The sequence below is a fragment of the Mustelus asterias genome, chromosome 3, assembly GCF_964213995.1.
Source record: "Mustelus asterias chromosome 3, sMusAst1.hap1.1, whole genome shotgun sequence".
Classification (NCBI taxonomy): Eukaryota; Metazoa; Chordata; class Chondrichthyes; order Carcharhiniformes; family Triakidae; genus Mustelus; species Mustelus asterias.
This window is the reverse complement of record NC_135803.1, coordinates 19,778,460-19,800,050: the sequence shown is the minus strand read 5'-3', so window position 1 is coordinate 19,800,050 and position 21,591 is coordinate 19,778,460. Positions and strand designations below refer to the sequence as shown.

Genomic DNA, 21,591 nt, shown 5'->3' with positions numbered 1-21,591 from the left:
CTGCACATTCTCTCCGTGTCTGCGTGGGTTTCCTCCAGGTGCTCTGGTTTCCTCCCACAGTCTGAAAGACATAGAACATTACAGCGCAGTACAGGCCCTTCGGCCTCGATGTTGCACCGAACTGTGAAACCAATCTAAAGCCCATCTAACCTACACTATTCCAAAATCATCCATATGTTTATCCAATGACCATTTAAATGCCCTTAATGTTGGCGAGTCCACTACTGTTGCAGGCAGGGCATTCCACGCGCTTACCACTCTCTGACATCTGTCCTATATCTATCACCCCTCAATTTAAAGCTATGTCCCCTCGTGCTAGCCATCACCATCCGAGGAAAACAGCTCTCACTGTCCGCCCTATCTAATCCTCTGAGCATCTTGTATGCCTCTATTAAGTCACCACTTAACCTTCTTCACTCTACCGAAAACAGCCTCAAGTCCCTCAGCCTTTCCTCATAAGATCTTCCCACCATACCAGGCAACATCCTGGTAAATCTCCTCTGCACCCTTTCCAATTCTTCCAAATCCTTCCCACAATGCGGCGACCAGAACTGTACCCAATACTCCAAGTGCGGCCGCACCAAAGTTTGGTACAGCTGCAACATGACCTCATGGCTCCGAAAGTCAATCCCTCTACCAATAAAAGCTAACACACCGTACGCCTTCTTAACAACCCTATCAACCTGGGTGCCAACTTTCAGGGATCTATGCGCATGGACACCGAGATCTCTCTGCTCATCCACACTACCAAGTATCTTACCATGAGCCCAGTACTCTGTATTCCTGTTACTCTTTCCAAAGTGAACCACCTCACACTTTTCCGCATTAAACTCCATTTGCCACCTCTCAGCCCAGCTCTGCAGCTTATCTATGTCCCTCTGTAACCTGCAACATCCTTCCGCACTGTCCACAACTCCACCGACTTTAGTGTCATCCACAAATTTACTAACTCATCCTTCTACACCCTCATCCAGGTCATTTATAAAAATGACAAACAGCAGTGGCCCCAAAACAGATCCTTGCGGTACACCACTAGTAACTGAACTCCAGGATGAACATTTCTCATCAACCACCACCCTCTGTCGTCTTACAGCTAGCCAATTTCTGATCCAAACCGCTAAATCACCCTCAATCCCATGCTTCCGTATTTTCTGCAATAGCTTACCGTGGGGAACCTTATCAAACGCTTTACTGAAATCCATATACACCACATCAACTGCTTTACCCTCATCCACCTCTTTGGTCACCTTCTCAAAGAACTTCTCAAAGACATGCCGGTTAGGTGCATTGGCCATTCTAAATTCTCCCTTAGTGTACCCGAACAGGCGCCAGAGTGTGGCGATTAGGGGATTTTCAAAGTAACTTCATTCCAGTGTTAATGTAAACTTACTTGTGACATTAATAAATAAGCTTGAATGTTCCCACCAGACGCAGTGGCAGAAATATAATCCATTAAACATTTTATATCTGAAATTTAAACAAAAATTGAAAAGTATTGGGAATACTATGATGTAGATAGTTCTTTCTGAGAGATGGTTAGTTGCAATGATAGGCCAAGTAGCTTTCTTCTGTGCTGTGAATGTTTAGGGTTCCCACATGGACATCGAATATTGTCTTGGGAGTACTGCTACTGATCAATTCCATTGCTGCTGATTAAATCCTTTACTTCCTGACATGCTGAGTAAGGCAGAAATTCATGCCTGCACCCTTAACTATCTTTTCCCTGCCACTCTACCTATTGAATAAGGTAACACACCCTAATTTCTGACCTATTGTTTCATAATATACATAGCTAAACCCAACTGCCACTGCACTCCCATCAGGCACCGTGGGCTGGGTGGTCTCCTGATTCCATATTGCCGGTTCTGCACACTCATTTAGCCACATGCAGCATGGTAATGTAGTTCTGAATATGCAAATGCCTCCATACCACCTGCGCAGAATTGTGAGCTGCAACAGATCAGATAAGTTCTATATCATCTTCTGTGCTTGATTTGGAATAGTAAGAAGTCTCACAACACCAGGTTAAAGTCCAAGAGGTTTATTTGGAATCACAAGCTTTATCAGGTGAATGAGCAGCGCTCCGAAAGCTCGTGATTCCAAATAAGCCTCTTGGACTTTAACCTGGTGTTGTGAGACTTCTTACTGTGCCCACCCCGGTCCAACACCCGCACCTCCACATCATGATTGGGAATAGTGATTGACTTTTCAATTATGGCACGTTTGCAATATATGTCTGTACCTGATTGGCTGAGAGTGACAGTCATAGAGATTTACAGCACAGAACGAGGCCCTTTGGCCCATCATATCTGCACTGGCCATCAAGCACCTATCCTAATCCCATTTTCCAGCACTTGGTCCATAGCCTTATATGCTATGGCATTTCAGATGCTCATCTAAATGCTTCTTTAATATTGCGAAGATTCCCGCCTCTACCCCCTTTCAGGCAGTGAGTTCCAGATTCCCATCCACCTTTGGGTGAAATGTTTTTCCTCAAGTACCCTCTAAATCTCCTACTTTACCTTAAATCTCTTCCCCCTGGTTATTGCTATCTGCCCGATCAATGTCCCTCATAATTTTGTACACTTCGGATCAGTTTCCCCCTCAGCCTTCTCTGCTCTGAGGAAAACAGTCCCAGCCCAACCAGCTTTCTTCATAGCTGAAATGCTCCAACGCAGGCAACATCCAGGTGAATCTCCTCTGCACTCTTTCCAGTGCATAAGTCGGAGAACCTGCATTTTGGCAATCAAGAGGTTGACCAGCCTAACCTTTCTTGTGCTGTGAAAGCCCTAGCAATGCATTCAGCAACTTTAGGTTTACTTTGTCCAGTGTCCTGTGCAATGACCTTCTCTCCCTCTAAACTTCAGTCGCTCCCAGTTTTTAATAGTGACGCAGATGCAATTCCAATTGTTTTGTAATTTAAAATCCTCGTCCTTATTGACGGCCTTTGCATGGCCTCATCATTACCTATCCCTGCAGCCTTATGCTCCTTCCATGCCCTCTAGTCATTTCAATCTTTGACTATCTTTGTGTGTCCAACCACCCCTCCGTTAGTGATAAAGCTTTCTGTTAATATAACCTACACTTTGGAACTTTCCCAAAACCCCTCTGCTTCTCAATTATTCCCTGTCTGCAAACAAAAATCTCTTCTTTTGTTTTTCTATTAAACAAGGGCACCGAAGATTGAATTAGTGATCCTGTTAATTCCGCTTCCCATAAGTGCATCATAATTTATGACCTCACTTAATCTGACAATCTTGACACTTAAAACCTATTACAGTGGGACCTTGACTGTCCACACACCATTACTGTTGTCTGGTTTATATCTGCAGTTATTTATATGGTGGTTGCAAACTTAGTTTGCATGAACTAGCTAAAAAGGCAATTGAGTGTTCTTAATTGATATTTCAGTGTTTCTGAACATCCACACGGTCATGAACCCGATGCTTGAATTCAGTGTGTTCTGAAATGTGGCTTTGGGTCAGGAAGCAAGGCTTCATGGTGGGAAAACTCTCAGGAGTCAGGTTGCCAATATTTTCAGACGCACCTCATCTTAAAATTAATGTGCAGTTGAGATGCATTTATTTAAATGTGAACCTTATCTGTACATTATGCAATTTGATGGGGCAATCAAAATGACATTGGACAGTTAAGATATGCCAAACTAAATATAGGTGACTCTTTCACCAAGTTCCAGTAACTGTGAACAGATCTCCTCCAGCGTTGCAGATGATTGAGGCACCACTTTAAGTGAAATGTATACTTGTTTTCATTCGTGCTAAAGGAATGTCATTTAAGCTGTAATTTTTGGTTGTTGGTGTTAGCTGTATAGCTTTAACTGTAGTCATTATGCTAATGATAAAATTAGAATAAACACTAAGTTTGCAGTAAACTTAAGGTAGTAATCAAATTTATTCCATTTTGTTCCCTGCAGATAAGCCTCAAAACTGGGACGTATGGTATGAGAGCAAGTTTGACGAGTGTGGAAAAGAAGCCTGCCTGTCGTTTTCAAAGGACGTTTTATGTTCTCGTGTTACAATTGACCATAACTACTATGCCATTTGTCAGAACCTGCTCTCTAGATATGCCACCTGGCGAGGTACAAAGGGAGGGCTCCTGCATAACCCTCCTGCAGAAATAGTCAGAGTTGGCAGGCTGGAGGCCTTGCTTGAAGAATGTGCCAACCCAAAGAAAGAGTATGGTCGATTCCAAGCAGCGAAAGAATTGCGGGACTACCTTGCAAAGCTGAACAATAATGTGAGGTAGCTCAGTATGGGATCTGTTGTTTTTCGCACTGCTATAGATTTGAGATTTGAATTGAACACGAGTTGTTCCCGTGCAGAATGTAAACACATGTTGAAGAATACTATGCGGAAATGCTACTGCATAGCATTATATTTCATGCTTGGAACAACAATGGACATCTGCAAACCAGTGTGTGGGACTGATTATCTGATTAGAGCATTGAGCTATTATTGACTTGTTCTCTGATTGCCTGCGGAGTAGTTCAGATGAAGACCAGCAGGTCACTGGAGATAATAGACCCTGGCAGGTTTAATGATTGCACATGTGTCAAAGGGCAATTGACATAACACAGCATTACTGTCACAATTTGTGAGGCTGATGCCTTTACTGATGAAACCTTGCTTAACTTGAAAGTCTGTTTAAAGGCTTTAACCTACTGATGTTGTCTTGATCTTGTCTATATTTTGAATAAGGAAAGCATTAAAAACGTTTGTATTAAAAAAAAACTTACATATACTGCCATCAAAATGAATGTGCAAAGTTTTGATACGCATTTGCCCTTACTCCTTTTCAAATATGTGAGCATATTTCTAATTTATCTGTAAACTGAAGCACTGAGAAACTGTGGCATTGGGGTATTCTGTCCAAAACCTTAAACCATTCCCCTCATCTCAATGAAGCAATAATTTCATGTCTGCAAAGGATAGAAAGAGGAAAACCCTCATTATTTGTAATTATTGCATAAGGACATCTGTGAGCATGAAATAGTGACCGGAGGTTAATTTGTTTCGAAGCAGCAACATTCTTTTTAAAAGACCAGAATAATCATTTGAGGACTTTTAGAGGGTACTTCAAATAGAATTAAGCTGACTATTCCTGAATTAAAATCGGGAGAACTTTCTTTCCAAGAGGGGTGGAGGAGGCAGACAGCAAAGCGTCCAGTATTTGAGCACATACCAAAGAATAAGAATTGTTCCAAAATTACCCGTACCTTGGTAGAAGGAAAGAAACCTATTTATTGATTGAAACACCAGTGAAAGTATGATGAGCAAGTCTTTCGATAACTATTTGTATATTAAAAATGCATTAACTAAAACTGGGATAAGGTTTTTGGTCACAAGTTTACATTTGCCATGTGTGTTTGACTGGTTTCTATTGATTTACTGGGCTGACACAGATGGCAACTGCTTTCTGCTACGTATTACATGTTGGTACAGTATTGTAATTTGAACTTAGTTTAGGGTGGGCATTTTCCATTTGTTTAACTAAACTATATTAATTTGTTTCCAGTTTTCAAAAAAAAACAAAGTTGTGTGTGTTTGGCACATTAAGCGAAAAGCTTCATAGTTTGTGTGGAAATGGGGTGGAAAATCTGCTATTCTTGCTGATTAGCTGAAGTGTGCCACTGACTCCATTGCCAGCTATTTTGAATCTTGTGGTTCAATCTGGATCAATGTTAAGCTGTTTCCCATAAAGTAATTTTGTGACTTTAATCGTCATTTTAAATCACGCTGATGCTTTTGATTCTAAAACTAGCTCGAGTTGGCTTCATTGCAGGGAATTTGAATGCTGCAATATCACCACCAAGTACCGTAGAAAGCAATAGTGTTTATTTTTCTCAAAAGAAAATTCTCAGACACTGAAGCAATCAGATGATGATTTTGTTTAACCGTGCAAATGTAGCTTTTATTGTGTATTACAACTTGTTAGTGATGACACGGTTGATTCCAGATTGGGATTTTTGGAGGTTTGTAAATGCTGGAAAATGCTGTCATCACTTCTTTTTGTATGTTCTCATTTAGTTTCTATGTTTTATCATAATTGTCTGACTCACTGTGCCTTTCATTCAGAAGTTGTCTTTATAACTTAAAAGTGGATTCATATAATAAAACTTTACTTATTAAAATGGTCCTGTGGTTACTGCCCTTGGAAAGCACCAATTTGCATTTCTAAAGAAGTTATCTCCTATTTCGTTATAAAACCTGCCTTTGTAATATGTGATCCCTTCAGGCAGTGCTTTATTTATGCTGCATGCCTATTACAGCTATTCCCCTGCTCTTGCCCAAAGCTGCTTCGTTAGCAGTTAAAATTTGTAGGTTTACGAAATGCAGGTGGTAATGTTCAGCTTCTAAACACATATATGGACTCTAGTAGCTTTAATATCCAACAAGTCGAAGACACTTTACCACTTTTTAACTTCTATACATTGCACAGGGATATCAAATTTGGATCTCATGCCACTTCTCTCCAAGCCAGGCTGTGTCTGGATTTAAATTCCAACTGTGTAGTGATGCTAAATAAATGCATCCGTGTTGACTGCCCCAATTTGCCCCAGTAGTCTGTCCTGCCAGTGCTGAGGTTACATGATCTCTGCTAGTATTACTGTTTTCAGCCAGTAACCACTGCCGATGTGCGAAGTTTGCCATACAGCCCCAGCTGCCACCTTTTGATTCCCCTGTTCATTTGCACCTTCACCTCCAGGCGATCAAAGATTAGAAACCAACAATCCAATGGTGCAAAGGTACTTAAAGGTTGTCTACATAGAGCAAGTTGCACTCTGAGGTACTTCAGTACAACTGGGACGTATGTAATATGGTATACATTCAGTGAGTCATTCAGCCCGAGGAGGTTCTGCTCCCCTCAGTTCACTGTGGTTGAAAAGGCTTAGACAGCGACCTTCCCCATTGCACCTCTGTGGCAGCTGCCCCAAGCTTTAGTGCATCCCTCAGCACGTAGTCTTGGGCTTTGGAATGTGCTGAGTCTTGCAACATTCGGTCCTTGACTGTATTGAAGTATCAGTGTTACCTGATGTATGTAAAGGACCTGAATATTATCGTACTTTGTGTGATGGCCAGCTTAGAATGTTTGAAATGTTCTTGCAGAAATTTTATGAAGAAAGTAAATTCTTGCAAGAAATAAATAGAAATTAACAATCTTGAGCAGAACCAGAATGTTGGCTGTCAAACTCCACATCCAACTTTGTTGAATTGCTCCACTGTCGAGCTTCCGTTTGGAGCACAGCCTCTTGTTCATGGATTGTTCCCTTCATGCACTGAAGTGTAGTGCAGGAGTAAAGCTGGAGCTGATAATTAACATAGCGAATTAGCGCAACAGAATTAGTTAAAAAACCTCTCCAATTGCTACTTGCAGAGTTGCTATTTATTCACCTCATACTAGTTAAAATTTGCTCGAATGAGAAATAGTGAAATGCAGCACGATCTCCATACTAGTGTTTAAATCTACCAGCCATATTTTTGAATTTTATTCCCCCGTACCATATTCTCCCTCAGAATTGTGGTTTTGTGGGCACCCTTACTATTAAAACCAGGACTCATAGAATCATAGAAGCCCTACAGTGCAGAAAGAGGCCATTTGGCCCATCGAGTCTGCACCGACCACAATCCCACCCAGGCCCTACCCCCATATCCCTACATATTTTACCCACTAATCCCTCTAATCTACGCATCTCAGGACACTAAGGGGCAATTTTAGCATGGTCCATCGACCTAACCCGCACATCTTTGGACTGTGGGAGGAAATCGGAGCACCCGGAGGAAACCCACGCAGACACGGGGAGAACATGCAAACTCCACACAGACAGTGACCCAAGCCAGGAATCGAACCCAGGTCCCTGGAGCTGTGGAGCAGCAGTGCTAACCACTGTGCTACCGTGCCGCCCTTATCTGTGAGCCTAACCATTAATATCATTGGGCTATTTGACCATGTGGAAGATCCTATCTGAGCTTGAGTATTTCATTTATTAGAATCTTTATCAGAAAATTGCTACTCTATTGACAGCTCACATAATTTTTATCACATTCCTCACTTTTGGATCCCACTGCAACCTGTTCAATGATATTCAAGTCCTGAGATTCTGGACCCTCCTATAAAGGCAGAATTTCCCGTTATTTGCAGAGTGCTGGCTGAGGCGAGGAACTGGCATGCAGCTTTCTTGCCACATTTTGCAACACGCCCAAGTGCCAGGGTACCACCCGCACATGTCCTTCTCCCCTAGGGGGCTAACACTTACCAGATTCCCTTTGCCTTGCTCACATTTTGCAAAAGCGGTGTCACGCCGATAAGGGAGCGGAGGGATGTTCCAAATGTGGGGACAGTATGGCGGGGAAACCCTTTTAACTGTATTTTAATTTATTGAAATGAGGTTCTCAACCTCCCTGAGCAGGAACCTCATCACATCACTGGAAGGAGGCGGGGAGAATCAGAAAACGATGTCTCACTGGCCAGGTTCTTGGGTTTTTCTGAGTCTTGAGATTTTGGGCTCACAGTGAATGCCTATGCAAAATTACAGCAAAAGAGTTTACTTTTTGTAAGTCTGCTGCGTGTAGGTTTTGTCTTTTTGATGCTTAATTCATGAGAGCTAATGTTTACAATACTGCCCTCTGCTCCATTACTCCTTGGGTCCACTCTCACAGGCTCATGTTACACTCCATGTCCAAGCCTGTCTCAGCTTTCTCCAATCTATGCTGCATCTGGCTCACATCCTTGGTTCAGAATATTTCAATGTGACTCCCTAACTTGTACCTGTTCTCAGGTGCTTCCCCCTCTCCCCCCTGCCCCTTTCAAAACAGAATATTGAATGGGTGTTCCTCCAACTTGATCTTTTTCCTTTGGTTTTAAATAATTTTGATTTTAAATAATGCAGGTGCTTATCTCCAAGATGAATTTGAGATAAATACTGAAGTTTCACAACCAATAAAGAGGTGACAAAACGAGAGGGAGAGAAATGTGGTGATGAATGTTGGTGTTTGGGAATAGTACCACCCGCAAATGCTCTTCCCAACGTCACACACTACCCTGGTGGCACAGTGGGTTAGCACTGCAGCCTCACAGCGCCAGGGACCCGGGTTCGATTCCTGGCTTGGGTCACTGTCTGTGTGGAGTTTGCACATTCTCCCCGTGTCTGCGTGGGTTTCCTCCACGTGCTCCGGTTTCCTCCCACAGTCCAAAAGATGTGCAGGTTAGGTGCATTGGCCATGCTAAATTTTCCCTCGGCGTACCCGAACAGGTGCCGGAGTGTGGCGACTCGGGGGATTTTCACAGTAACTTCATTACAGTGTTAACGTGAGCCTACTTGTGACACGAATAAATAAACTTCAACCTTTAAAAAAGAAATTGGCAATGTATTGCTGTTCCTTCATCGACACTGGGCCAACATCGCACCAGCATTGTTGGAGAGTATCGAAACAATAAGGCTGCAGCAGTTGAGGCAGTGATTCTCCACCACTTTCTTGAGGACAATTAGAGATAAGTGGTAAGTGCCTTGCCAGCAATGCTCAATGAATAAGAAAAAGCAAAACTGCCGGTGCTGGAAATCTGTAATAAAAGGAAAGTGCCAGAAATAGTCAGCAGGTCAGACAGTACTCTAAAGAAAGAGTTAAATATTTTAAGTTGATGAGACATCAGAACTCTGATCATTATCTGGAACCATTAACTGAGTTTCTCTCCTCACACATGCTGCCAGCCAATGTGATGGTCTGGCCAGATCAATGTGCCTGATGGATTCTTTATCTAAAGAGCTTTTAATTTACACTTCATAGTTAACCTTTAGCACAAGTATAATCGGACAGAGAATCTTTCCAATACATGTGAATTATTACTGCAATGTGTTACATGACAGTGGGCTTTTTGAAAGGGCTAAAAAAGCAAAATAATTAAAGGGAGAACCAATGATCAATAAATAGGGTTCAAATTAGTGTTTTGGGGCCCCTAAAGTCTTATAATTACGATCCACCTTCATATAGTTTTATAAATATAAATAATATTTCTTGTGCTTCATCAGTCCTTATTCCATTTTGAAATGTCCTTCTGGTAAAAGCAGATTATCTGCTGTTGTTGAGGCAAAGAAATTTTAAAATCAAATTGCATTTGTTCTAAAATATAAAAATTGTTCAGGAGCATTTAGCTAATTTTCTAAAATGTGTGTTCATTTCTGGAAACGTAAAATTCCTAACCTGCAGAAGGAGGCCACTCAGCCCATCGAGGTCTGCACCGACTCTCCGATAGATCATCTTGCCCAGGCCCAACCCCTGCCCTATTCCTGTAACCCCACACATTTATCCTGCTAATTTTGGACCCTGAAGAGGCAATTTATCATGGCCAATCCACCTAACCTGCAGAATTTGGACTGTGGGAAGAAACTGGAGCACCCGGAAGAAACACACACAAACACGTGGAGAACGTGCAGATTTCACAGTCACCCAAGGCTGGAATTGAACCTGGCACTGAGGGGCAATAGTACTAACCACTGTGCCACCAAATCTGTCCATTACGGTTCAAATCCAGGTTAGGTTAGCCTCGGAATTGACTATTTACTAAATGAAAACAAGTTGGTGTCTAAATTGTTGTCTCGTCACAGACCTATTTAATTTCTTGACAACTGTCCATTAATTTTTAAATTTCTATGGATTAACACTATTGTGTGTTGTTCCATATATCATTTCCCTCCGACAGTCACACCAGTTAGTGTACACGGTAAGGTCACTTTCAGAGTCAAAACAGGAATTGATACTCTGCATGTACAGCCTGTTAGTCGTGGGGGAGATAATTAAAGGAGAAAACATCTGTAGCTGATTTGCAACTTAAAAGAATGGTTTCTAAATGCAGTAATTCATTTTAATGAAATTAAGTGACGGCTTAAAATTGGCATTCGTGCAAAGTCAACGAGGTGCAGCAGATTTTAAAAAAACTTTTAACAAATTACAAGGAAAGGTTATTAGATTTTCATTTGAAATCTGCCACCTAGTGGCATTGCTCTGGTAATGAGCCCCATGCGGCATGTCTGACTTTTCATGAGAGTGGCTTCTGATTTTCTATGATTTTAAAATCAGAATTAAGTTTCCTCCTGTGTAATCCCTTAACATCACCCCAATTTGACTTGCATGCTTATTGTCTATTTATTAGTCACAAGTAGGCTTACATTAACACTGCAATGAAGTTACTGTGAAATTCCCCTAGTCGCCACACTCCGACGCCTGTTTGGGTCAATGCACCCTAACCAGCACGTCTTTCAGACTGTGGGAGGAAACCGGAGCACCCGGAGGAAACCCACGCAGACACGGGGATAACGTGCAAACTCCTGGCACTATAAAGCAGCAGTGCTAACCACTGTGTTATTGTACTGTCCCAAGTAGGATTGGAATTATTGTTCAATTTTTAAAGAACGATTAAATACAGTGGGTAAAGATTTTGCCTTCCACCCCAAGACTTGTGTCTAAACTCAGCCGGGGTTGAAATCCTGTATGCTGGCTGAGGGAAGTTTGGATAATCTGTTCTGTTTCTGTTGGGTATGGAATGCCCAACACAAAATTACCCTCAAAATTGTCAGTCTCATTCAGGGGTGTAACAGGATAGCTACTCTTAACAGTGTGGAAAATTTTGATTTGATTTATTATCGTCACATGTATTAACATACAGTGAAAAGCATTGTTTCTTGCGCACTATACAGACAAAGCATACCGTTCATAGAGAAGGAAAGGAGAGTGTGCAGAATGTAGTGTTACAACCATAGCTAGGGTGCAGAGAAAAATCAGCTTAATGCGATGTAGGTCCATTGAAAAGTCTGACTGCAGCAGGGAAGAAGCTGTTTTTGAGTCAGTTGGTACGTGATCTCAGACTTTTCTATCTTTTTTCTGATGGAAGAAGGTGGAAGAGAGTATGTCCAGGGCACGTGGGGTCCTTGATTATGCTGGCTGCTGTTCTGAGGTAGTGGGATATGTAGACAGAGTCAATGGATGGGAGGCTGGTTTGCGTGATGGACTGGGCTTCGTTCATGACCCTTTGTAGTTTCTTGCGGTCTATTTTGATAACAGTCGAGGATTAAACATAGAAACTAGAAGCAGGAGTAGGCCATTCGGCCCATCGAGCCTGCTCCACCATTCATTTTGATCATGGCTGATCATCAAATTCAATATCCTGATTTCCCCCTCCACCCACTTAACCCTCATATCCCTTGATCCCTTTAGCCCCAAGAGCTATATCTAATTTCTACTTGAAATCCACAACATCTGACAGAAATGTTTCGAGAGTAGGGCTGATGCATATCATAGAAACCCTATGGTGCAGAAGGAGGCCATTCGGGCCAACGAGCCTGCACCAATAACAAGTCAATATACTGTTGAAACAGGACATTATTCCACATCTAAACATGATACCGTATATCAGGCTTTGGAGTGCTTAGTGCTGATGACAGCAGCTGAATTTTTCTGTATTTTAATATCCAATAAGAGAAGCCAACTACTATATCACTACATATTCCTCACTATAATGTAAATCAGACAATAGAATTTTTAATAGTCTTTTCTCCCCAGTCTTATCTCTCCGGATTTGGGGGGGGGGGGGGGGGGTTTGTTTATTAATAATGAGATTTTCCACAGCAGTAATGAAAACCACAAAACTCAAACCAGGTTCCCACTCCCTCCTCCGTCCTGTTTGACTGGGGTTGGATGTGGCAGGTTAATGTAGGTGGAGGGTTGTTATGCTTGGTAACTTTCATCACCCTGTTATTCACTCCACATGCCGTTCATGTTCATCTGTAATACGTCTATTTGTATTATTTTTCAGTTTCAAAACGTGAACTTAAGATCTGAGAGCTAATTCGTTCTGTTTCCATAGATCTCAAAAGTTACATATTGCACAGAATTGTTGCTACGGTGATAAATGCCATAAATAATCTCAGGCAACACGCAGTTGTATATGTTGGACCACTTCACTGAAAACCCTGCCTCAATGGAAGTGCTCAACTTGCACTTAAAAATAAAAAAAATCTCCCGGTAACACTTACACAAATTATGCCAGTTCTTGCAGAGGGGTACTTATGTTCAAATCTCCGACACACTGGAAGATTTTTTAAAATGAAGCAGAAATGAAATGCTGTCCATCGGGGTGATGGTTCATGGACTGCTAAGTTTAATGTCACAAGTAGGCTTACATTAACACTGCAATGAAGTTACTATGAAAATTCCCTAGTTGCCACACCCCGGCACCTGTTCGGGCACACTGAGGGAGAATTTAATATGGTCAATGCACCCTAACCAGCACATCTTTCGGACTGTGGGAGGAAACCAGAGCACCCAGAGGAAACCCATGCAGACACGGGGAGAATGTGCAGACTCCGCACAGATAGTGACCCAAGCCGGGAATCGAACCGGGGTCGCTGGCGCAGTGAGGCAGAGGTGCTAACCACTGTGCCATCGGGCTGTCTTCTGCCATGACGCCTTGTTCTCAGAGGCTCCAGCTGTTCCATTTCCTCGTTGATTATTATGCAGATCAAAACCCATTGGGAAATAAGACCATTCTAGCAGCTTACTCCTGAAGGCATGGGGGGTGTAAAATGTTGTGTGTGCAATGGGATTGAAAGCCCTGCAGTCAGTTATAGTGCAGTGTCCGGTCAGTAAGACATGGAAAATAAATCATGTCAAGAGGTTGTTGTATCTTGCTAATTTTAAAATGCTCATTTCTGATGAACCAGTAAGATGGCTGCTGCTCCCAGATGACCACAGGATTGGCCCTCTGTTCTGGGAGCTACCAACAGCAGCTTGAAGAACAAAAGGAATTCTTGTCACAGCCTGTGGAATCTCACAGCTCATTGCACAGACCCCTGGTAAGTAACGAAAGCAGAAGAAGTGCTAATGAACTGGCTCCCCAGCCAGAACTAGCGCAAAAGAGAGAGAGATTGAAATGCGTTATACCAGAAAAAATGATTATCAAGCATACGAATTTGGAGCAAGAGTAGGCCATTCTGCCCTTTGAACCTGTTCCACCATGCAATAAGATCTGATTGTAATCTCAACCCCACATTCCTTCCACCCCATTGTTAATCAAGAATCTATCTCGCTCTGCCTTAAAAATATTTTAAAACTCTGCTACCATGCCTTCGGAGGGAGAGTTGCAGCGACTCACAACTCTCAGAGGAAAAACTTCTCTTCACTGTCTTACGTAAGTGACCCTTTTTTTAAAAAGGTGACCCTAGTTATGGATTTTCCGACAAGAGGAAACATCCTTCCTATCTCCACCCTGTCAATACCCCTCGGGATCTTTAAGGTTTTAATCAAGTCACCTTCTAAACTCTTCTAAACACTTGTGGATACTTCTCTAACCTGCCCAACCTTTCTTCATAAGACAATGCACCCATTTCCAGTATTAGTCCAGTAAACCTTCTCTGAACTGCTTCTAATGCACTTGTATCTTTCCTTAAATAAGGAGACCAATACTGTACACAATACTCCTGATGTGGTCTCACCAATGCCCTGTACAAATGAAGCATAACCCCTCTAATTGTGCAATCAATTCTCCTCACAAGAAACAATAACATTCTATTAGCTTTCCTAATTATTTGCTGTACCTGCATTCCAGCCTTTCGTGACTCAGGCACTGGGACACCCAGATCCCTCTGCAGCTCAGAGCTCTGCAATCTGTCACCATTTAGATAATAGCCACCTCATCCCTGTGCTAATGAGGAACAATGGATTCTGGCCAGAAGCACAGAAGCTGACTGTTAAGCTGCAATTAACTCATTAATGGGCTGTGTCATGTGACCAAAGCGTCTGACCTTTTGAGTGGTTTTAACATTACAGGGGTAATTATCCCATCCTGCTGTGCTGCTTTTGTAGCTTGGTGAGCCGGGAGTCTCGGGCGGAGGCTGTTTCATGGCTTCCTGTTGGGCGCCACTGCCTCCGCGAGTCTCCCAATTCCGGATTTCCGGTGCCGTCAGCTCACTGCCAAAAATCAGCGCGGAGCTGTATAAATCACGCAGATGACAATTTAAGTACAATTTAAATCCGATTAGCGGGCTTGGGACTGAAGTCTCCAGGCCTGCCAGCCTCTACCCCCCCTCCTGCCAGGAGTGGTTCAATCCAACGGGATTTGGTTTAGCTCCCCACTTGCGTGGAGCAGGTGGCCCAACCCCGCTGGAATGAATAGGGGCCTTGAGGTCCCCAAGAGGGTCTGGCGCCGGAGGGGGGTGCCCCCTGGATATCGCCACCTTGGCAGTGCCAGCCTGAGTCCCCTGGCACTGCCCAAGGGGCAAAGTGCCAATGCCAATGCACCTGAAGGCAAAGGGGTGTAAAATGTTGTGAGCGCAATAATAAATTTTGAAAACTCCTGTAAATTTCTTTAGTGTGGGGTGAATCTATGTACGGAATGATAGAGGGTTTCAGTGGACATGTCTTCGGAGTAGTGCAAATGATTCATATTTGGAATGAAAAAAGAAAATGCTGGAAGATCTCAGCAGGTCTGACAGCATCTGTGGAGAGAAAGCAAATCTAATGTTTCAAGTCTGGATGATCCTTCGCCAGCGCAGGGTATTCAGAATGAATTATTTTCTCAAAATTTCCTAAGACCGCAAGGAACTACAAAGGGTCATGAATGAAGCCCAGTCCGACACACAAACCAGCCTCCCACCCATTGACACTGTCCACACTTCCCACTGCCTTGGAAAAGCAGCCAGGATAATCAAGAACCCCACGCACACTGGACATTCTCTCTTCCGCCTTCTTCCGTCGGGAAAAAGATACAAAAGTCTGAGGTCACGTACCAACCGACTCAAAAACAGCTTCTTCCCTGCTGCCATCAGACTTTTGAATGGACCTACCTCGCATTAAGTTGATCTTTCTCTCCACCCTAGCTATGACTGTAACACTACATTCTGCACCCTCCCTTTTCCTTCTCTATGTACGGTATGCTTTGTCTGTATAGCGTGCAGGAAACAATACTTTTCACTGTATACTAATACATGGGACAATAATAAATCAAATTTAAAAATTGGCGCAGCTCTGTTTTTATATCATAGTTACGCTGAACTTTGCAGGAAAGTTTGGGCCTAAATTTATTGTGAGAAGAAGCTTCAATCGGATGAAGGCGTTGTCACTTGGCCCCCTCAGTGAGTGAGTCCTGTCAACTGCAAAGAAACAATCGTATCTTTCAATCCAAAAGAGAAAATGCTGGAAAATCTCAGCAGGTCTGGCAGCATCTGTAAGGAGAGAAAAGAGCTGACGTTTCAAGTCCAGACGACCCCCTGTGACAAAGGGTCACCCAGACTCGAAACGTCAGCTCTTTTCTCTCCTTACAGATGCTGCCAGACCTGCGGAGATTTTCCAGCATTTTCTCTTTTGGTTTCAGATTTCCAGCATCCGCAGTAATTTGCTTTTATCCAGAACGTAACTTTGAATTTATGCTTTCACCCTCTGTTTCGCTGAAAATTGCGACGATGACAGGAACAAAACAACAATCACTCGGCGGTATTTAATCCTATTTTCCTCAACTGTGTGAAAGCTCTGGTTTGTACTGAAATACAATTTCAATCATTCATTTCTCTCCATGCCCACAGCAGCATTCTTTCACTTCGCTCTGGGTGTATTCTGTTACGCTGCCTAATGTGCATCAAACACACCACTGAACGCACCGGCAAAAATTTACTATGATTTAATGGAGTTTTTATTTTTCTCTCTCCAGATTTCTCGTCTCATCTCTCCTCTCCTGAAATCACTGCTCCGTGGAGCTGTATAATTCCACAGGGGATGTAACTCACCGAAACCCCATTCATGTAGCCAATTTCATGCTCCGAGCATTGATATTGTTGGCAGATTGATCTACTATGTGGGCAGGAATATCATTGATGAGCCTCATCATGTTTTGATCTTGATATCTGAACATATGCTTCCACAAGGGCTAGGACCTGATTAAAATTTCCAACCAGTCTGCTTTCTCCGTAGGTGGTAAGTGTACGTTTCCAACAGTTTTGCTTTTATTTTTCAGACTTCCCCGCAAGAGCCACCGACAAGATATCAGGAGAGAGGAATTAATTTCTCACCCCCTCCCCATTCCCTACCCGGAGTTACCGGAGGCCATCCAATTAGTCAACCCGACTGAGAATGATCAGCTTAGAGATACAGATGCACCATTGAAAGCATCCTTTCTGGATGTATCACCGCTTGGTATGGCTCCTGCCCTGACCAAGACCACAAGAAACTACAAAGGGGTTGTTTATGAATGTAGCCCAGTACATTATGCAAACCAGCCTCCCGTCCTTTGACTCCGTCTACACTTCCTGCTGCCTCGAAAAAGCAGCCAGCATATTCAGGGACTCCACACCCCCCGGACATTCTCTCTTCCACCTTCTTTCCGTCAGAAAAAGATACAAAAGCCTGAGGTCACTTACCAGGTGACTCAAGATTAGCTTCTTTCCTGCTGCCATCAGACTTTTGAATGGACCTATCTCATATTAAGTTGATCTTTCCCTACACCCTAACTATGACTGTAACACTACATTCTGCACCCTCTCCTTTCCTTCTCCCCTGTGTACTCTATGAACAGACATTTACATGGAGAGTTGCTGTGTGTTCGTGTGATGTAATAAAACATCTTTTGTTCTTGGAATAAGCTTTATGTCCTTTATAACATTCACATTATTGGATCACTGTCTGTGCGGAGTCTGCACGTTCTCCCCATGTCTGTGTGGGTTTCCTCCGGGTGCTCTGGTTTCCTCCCACAGTCTGAAAGACGTGCTGGTTAGGTACATTGACCCGAACAGGCGCCGGACTGTGGCGACTAGGGGAATTTCACAGTAACTTCATTGCAGTGTTAATGTAAGCCTTACTTGTGACTAATAAATAAAATAAAACTAATGCATAAAGAGTCGCCTGTACCACTGATGTGGGCATTTATACCACACGTCACAAAGCTGCTTAAGAAATACATTCAATTGCATACTGTATACAGTAAGTTATTCCACAAGAGTATTCACAGTCTGTATCCAGCTTGCTCACAGCTACTGAATTATTAGTGAATGTATTGAATTATTAGTAGGGAAAGGATGAACTGCATGCTAAGTCTTTGCTATTTCTCTAGCTGGCCTCCATCTGAGACTTTTCTCGGATGATCTGCTGTCGACTCCACCCTCAATCCTTCCACAATTCCAAATTCCAGAAGTCCCAACGGCCGCTGAACTTATTGTCTTGATGTGAAAAAATACAGTAAATCTCACTCTGACCTCACTTATCACGGCACCTTCAACATTTAATTGCGACAGTCCTGGCGCAAAGTCACATCGGAAAACCTGCCGCCATAATGGAGCATGGTTTAATTGTGATGTGGAGATGCCGGCGTTGGGCTGGGCTGGGCACAGTGAGAAGTCTCACAACACCAGGTTAAAGTCCAACAGGTTTATTTGGTAGCACAAGCGTTGGGAGCACTGCTCCTTTATCAGGTGAGCCATTCACCTGACGAAGGAGCAGCGCTTCGAAAGCTCGTGATTCCAAATAAACATGTTAGACTATAACCTAGTGCTGTGAGACTTCTTATTATGGTTTAATTGGTAATGGGTTGAAGGGTTATGGGGAGAAGGAAAATGGGGATGAGGAGCATATCAGCCATGATCGAATGGCAGAGCGGACTCGATGGGCCAGGTGGCCTAATTCTGCTCCTATATCTTATGAACTTTATGCTGCCAATTGAGGTGAACTGGGCCATTGGGAAGAGCTGCATTCGCTGGAAGACTGTGGCTCTTGTTTAAGTCAATCCATCTCTGAGTGTCTGTGGACTCCGGAGTGTATAAGATCTCTTAATAGGCTGGTTAAGCAAGGCACATTGAGTGGTCTGTACAAGTGTCAGCCAATTGTCGCTAATGGGACGTACAGCTGTGAACGGAACAGTGTGAAAACACTGAGCTTTATCTACACTGCTGCATTTCCATTTTATAATTTAGCAACATCAAACTATCCCCTGCTGACTTGGCAGAAGCTGTTGCCAAAGCAGATGGTGCCGGAAAACCAAACATTGACCTCACGACCTTGACATCAATTTGCTGCCTCATTCTCTTTGCAAGCAGAGACAAGGCACCTCGGCCGGGCAGTAACACTCCTTAACATCTAAAATACATTCAATTGTGACTTGCTTTTTCACAACAGCACTGGCTGCACCTCAGAAAGGCCAGCGCCATTTAAAAAAAATAATTCAGAGGAGGAAAAAAGCAGTACTCCAAGTAGACTTTACTGTAAATACAATCTAGGAAGGAGATAAGTGAGGCTGGCACTCGAGTGGAGAAGGAGATTAAACTCTTAGCAATTAGAAATGAGGGCAGGTGGCAGCAAAATGGATTTGCTCCACAACTGCATGTAATCTCTACTTCTCATTAGCAGTGGTCCCAACTGTAATGGATTGCACATCGCATTTCATGTAAACAATGCTTTAAATTACTTTCTTTTCAAAAAAAAACTTCTGCTCCTAAAGGTGAAAACCCAAAATAATTTTATTTGATGACTGGCTGGTGCACCGGTTTGCAAAGTTCATTTTACGCTCCAATAGCTTGCAAAGCACTCTTTAACACTTAATGAATAACATCTATCTTTAGCTGAATGTCTTGCCTGATCCTGCAGCTGCTTTAATTGTGTACGAGGACTTGGCTGCAGTTACTGGCCTGTGCTATGGTTACCAGTATGCCTTATTTAAATGGGCACAGATTATCTGCGTTATTGAAAGCTGCCCTTCGCCTCTGATAGTGTTATTTAACAGCAAAGGTCAACATTTTGATGCTAGAAGCGTTTGCACGCTAGAGAATCAGACCTTGTGTATTCGGTGCACAGTGGCGCAGTGGTTAGCACTGCTGCCTCACAGCGCCAGGGACCTGGGTTCGATTCCCGGTTTGGGTCACTGTCTGTGCGGAGTCTGCGCGTTCTCCTCGTGTCTGTGTGGGTTTCCTCCGGGTGCTCCAGTTTCCTCCCACAGTCTGAAAGACGGGCTGGTTAGGTGCATTGGCCATGCTAAATTCCCCCTCAGTGTACCCGAACAGGTGCCGAAGTGTGGCGACTCGGGGATTTTCACAGTAACTTCATTAATGTAAGCCTACTTGTGACACTAATAAATCAATCTTAAATCTTGTGGCAGTATTTCCTACTCTAAATTTAATTCTATAGGCATAATGTGTCTCCCAAGTTCTTTTTCTCCCAACGGAACAATCCTCTAAAACTCTGAATACACAATATACAAAGTGGTCTGCATTATTATCTGCAATCTCAAAATGCATGTATGTAATGCAAGTTAAATAAATCCCTAAATTGTACTTTTCCAGGTTAGGTATATCCTTCTATGCTTTCATAAGAATCTGCACAGTAGGTGACATTAATGTTCAGAAAGTATCAGAAACAGTTGTTACCAAAGAGTACTGAGAGTACATGTTTGCTAAATGAATGTTGGCACTTTGGATGCGATGAAGGAACATAATGATTCACTTATTATAATTCCTCAATGGGTTCTCTGTGAAACGAGATTGAAGATGTAATTTTGCATACTGCGCACACAAAAGCAAAGCTCATGTCTTGTGACTTCAGTGCCAGTATCTTTAGAATCATAGAATCCTACAGTGCAGGAGGAGGCCATTCAGCCCATCGAGTCCGCATCGACATCCCACCCAGACCCTATCCCCACAACCCCATGCATTTACCCTAACTTGTCCCCCTGACACTAAGGGGCAATTTAGCCTGGCCAATTCACCTAACCCACACACCTGTGGGAGGAAACCTGAGCACCTGGAGGAAACCCACACAGACATGGGGAGAATGTGCAAACTCTGCAAAGACAGTGACCCAAGCCGGGAATCGAACCCGGGCCCCTGGCGCTGTGAGACAGCAGTGCTAACCACTGTGCTACCGTGCCGTCCACTAGGGACCAAAGAAGTTGGTACTTCTGGAGATGATTCTGAGAAATCATTTTGAGATTGTAACAATTGACCAGCATGGCGTTGTCAACCTAGTTCACCTTTGGTTTGAACCATGTAAAATATTGATTTGATTTATTATTGTCACATATTGTACTGGGATACAGCGTAAAGTATTGTTTCTTGTGCGCTATACAGACAAAGCATACCGCTCATAAAGTACATAGGGGAAAAGAAAAAGTATAGGGTACAGGATATGGTGTTGCAGTTACAGGTAGGTTGAAGTAAAAGATCAGCTTAATATATGATAAGACCATTCAAAAGTCCGATGGCAGCAGGGAAGAAGCTGTTCTTGAGTTGGTTGGTGCGTGTTTTCAGAGTTTTGTATCTTTTTCCCAACGGAAGAAGGTGGAAGAGAGAATGTCCAGGGTGCATGGGGTCCTTGGTTATGCTGGCTGCTTTTCCGAGGCAACAGGAAGTATAGACAGAGGCTGGTTTGCGTGATGGACTGGGTTACTTTCACAACACTTTGTAGTTTCTTGTGGTCTTAGGGCAGGAGACACACCAAGCTGTGATACATCTGTAAAAATTGGTAAGAGTCGTTGTGGACGTGCTGAATTTCCTTAGCCTTCTAAGAAAGTAGAGGCGTTGGTGAGCTTTCTTAACTGGTGTCAGCACGG

General features: G+C 43.1%; 1 protein-coding gene across 1 annotated transcript in view; it reads left to right on the top strand.

The window, feature by feature from the left end:
- The window catches only part of dipk2ab (divergent protein kinase domain 2Ab), a 224,646-nt gene extending 218,499 nt beyond the window's left edge, over positions 1-6,147 (top strand). The window contains exon 4 of the mRNA XM_078205558.1: positions 3,935-6,147. Within this exon, the coding sequence (XP_078061684.1) occupies positions 3,935-4,266 (332 nt within the window). The 3' untranslated portion in view covers positions 4,267-6,147. The remainder of the gene's footprint in view (positions 1-3,934) is intronic.
- Positions 6,148-21,591: the final 15,444 nt, after the last annotated feature.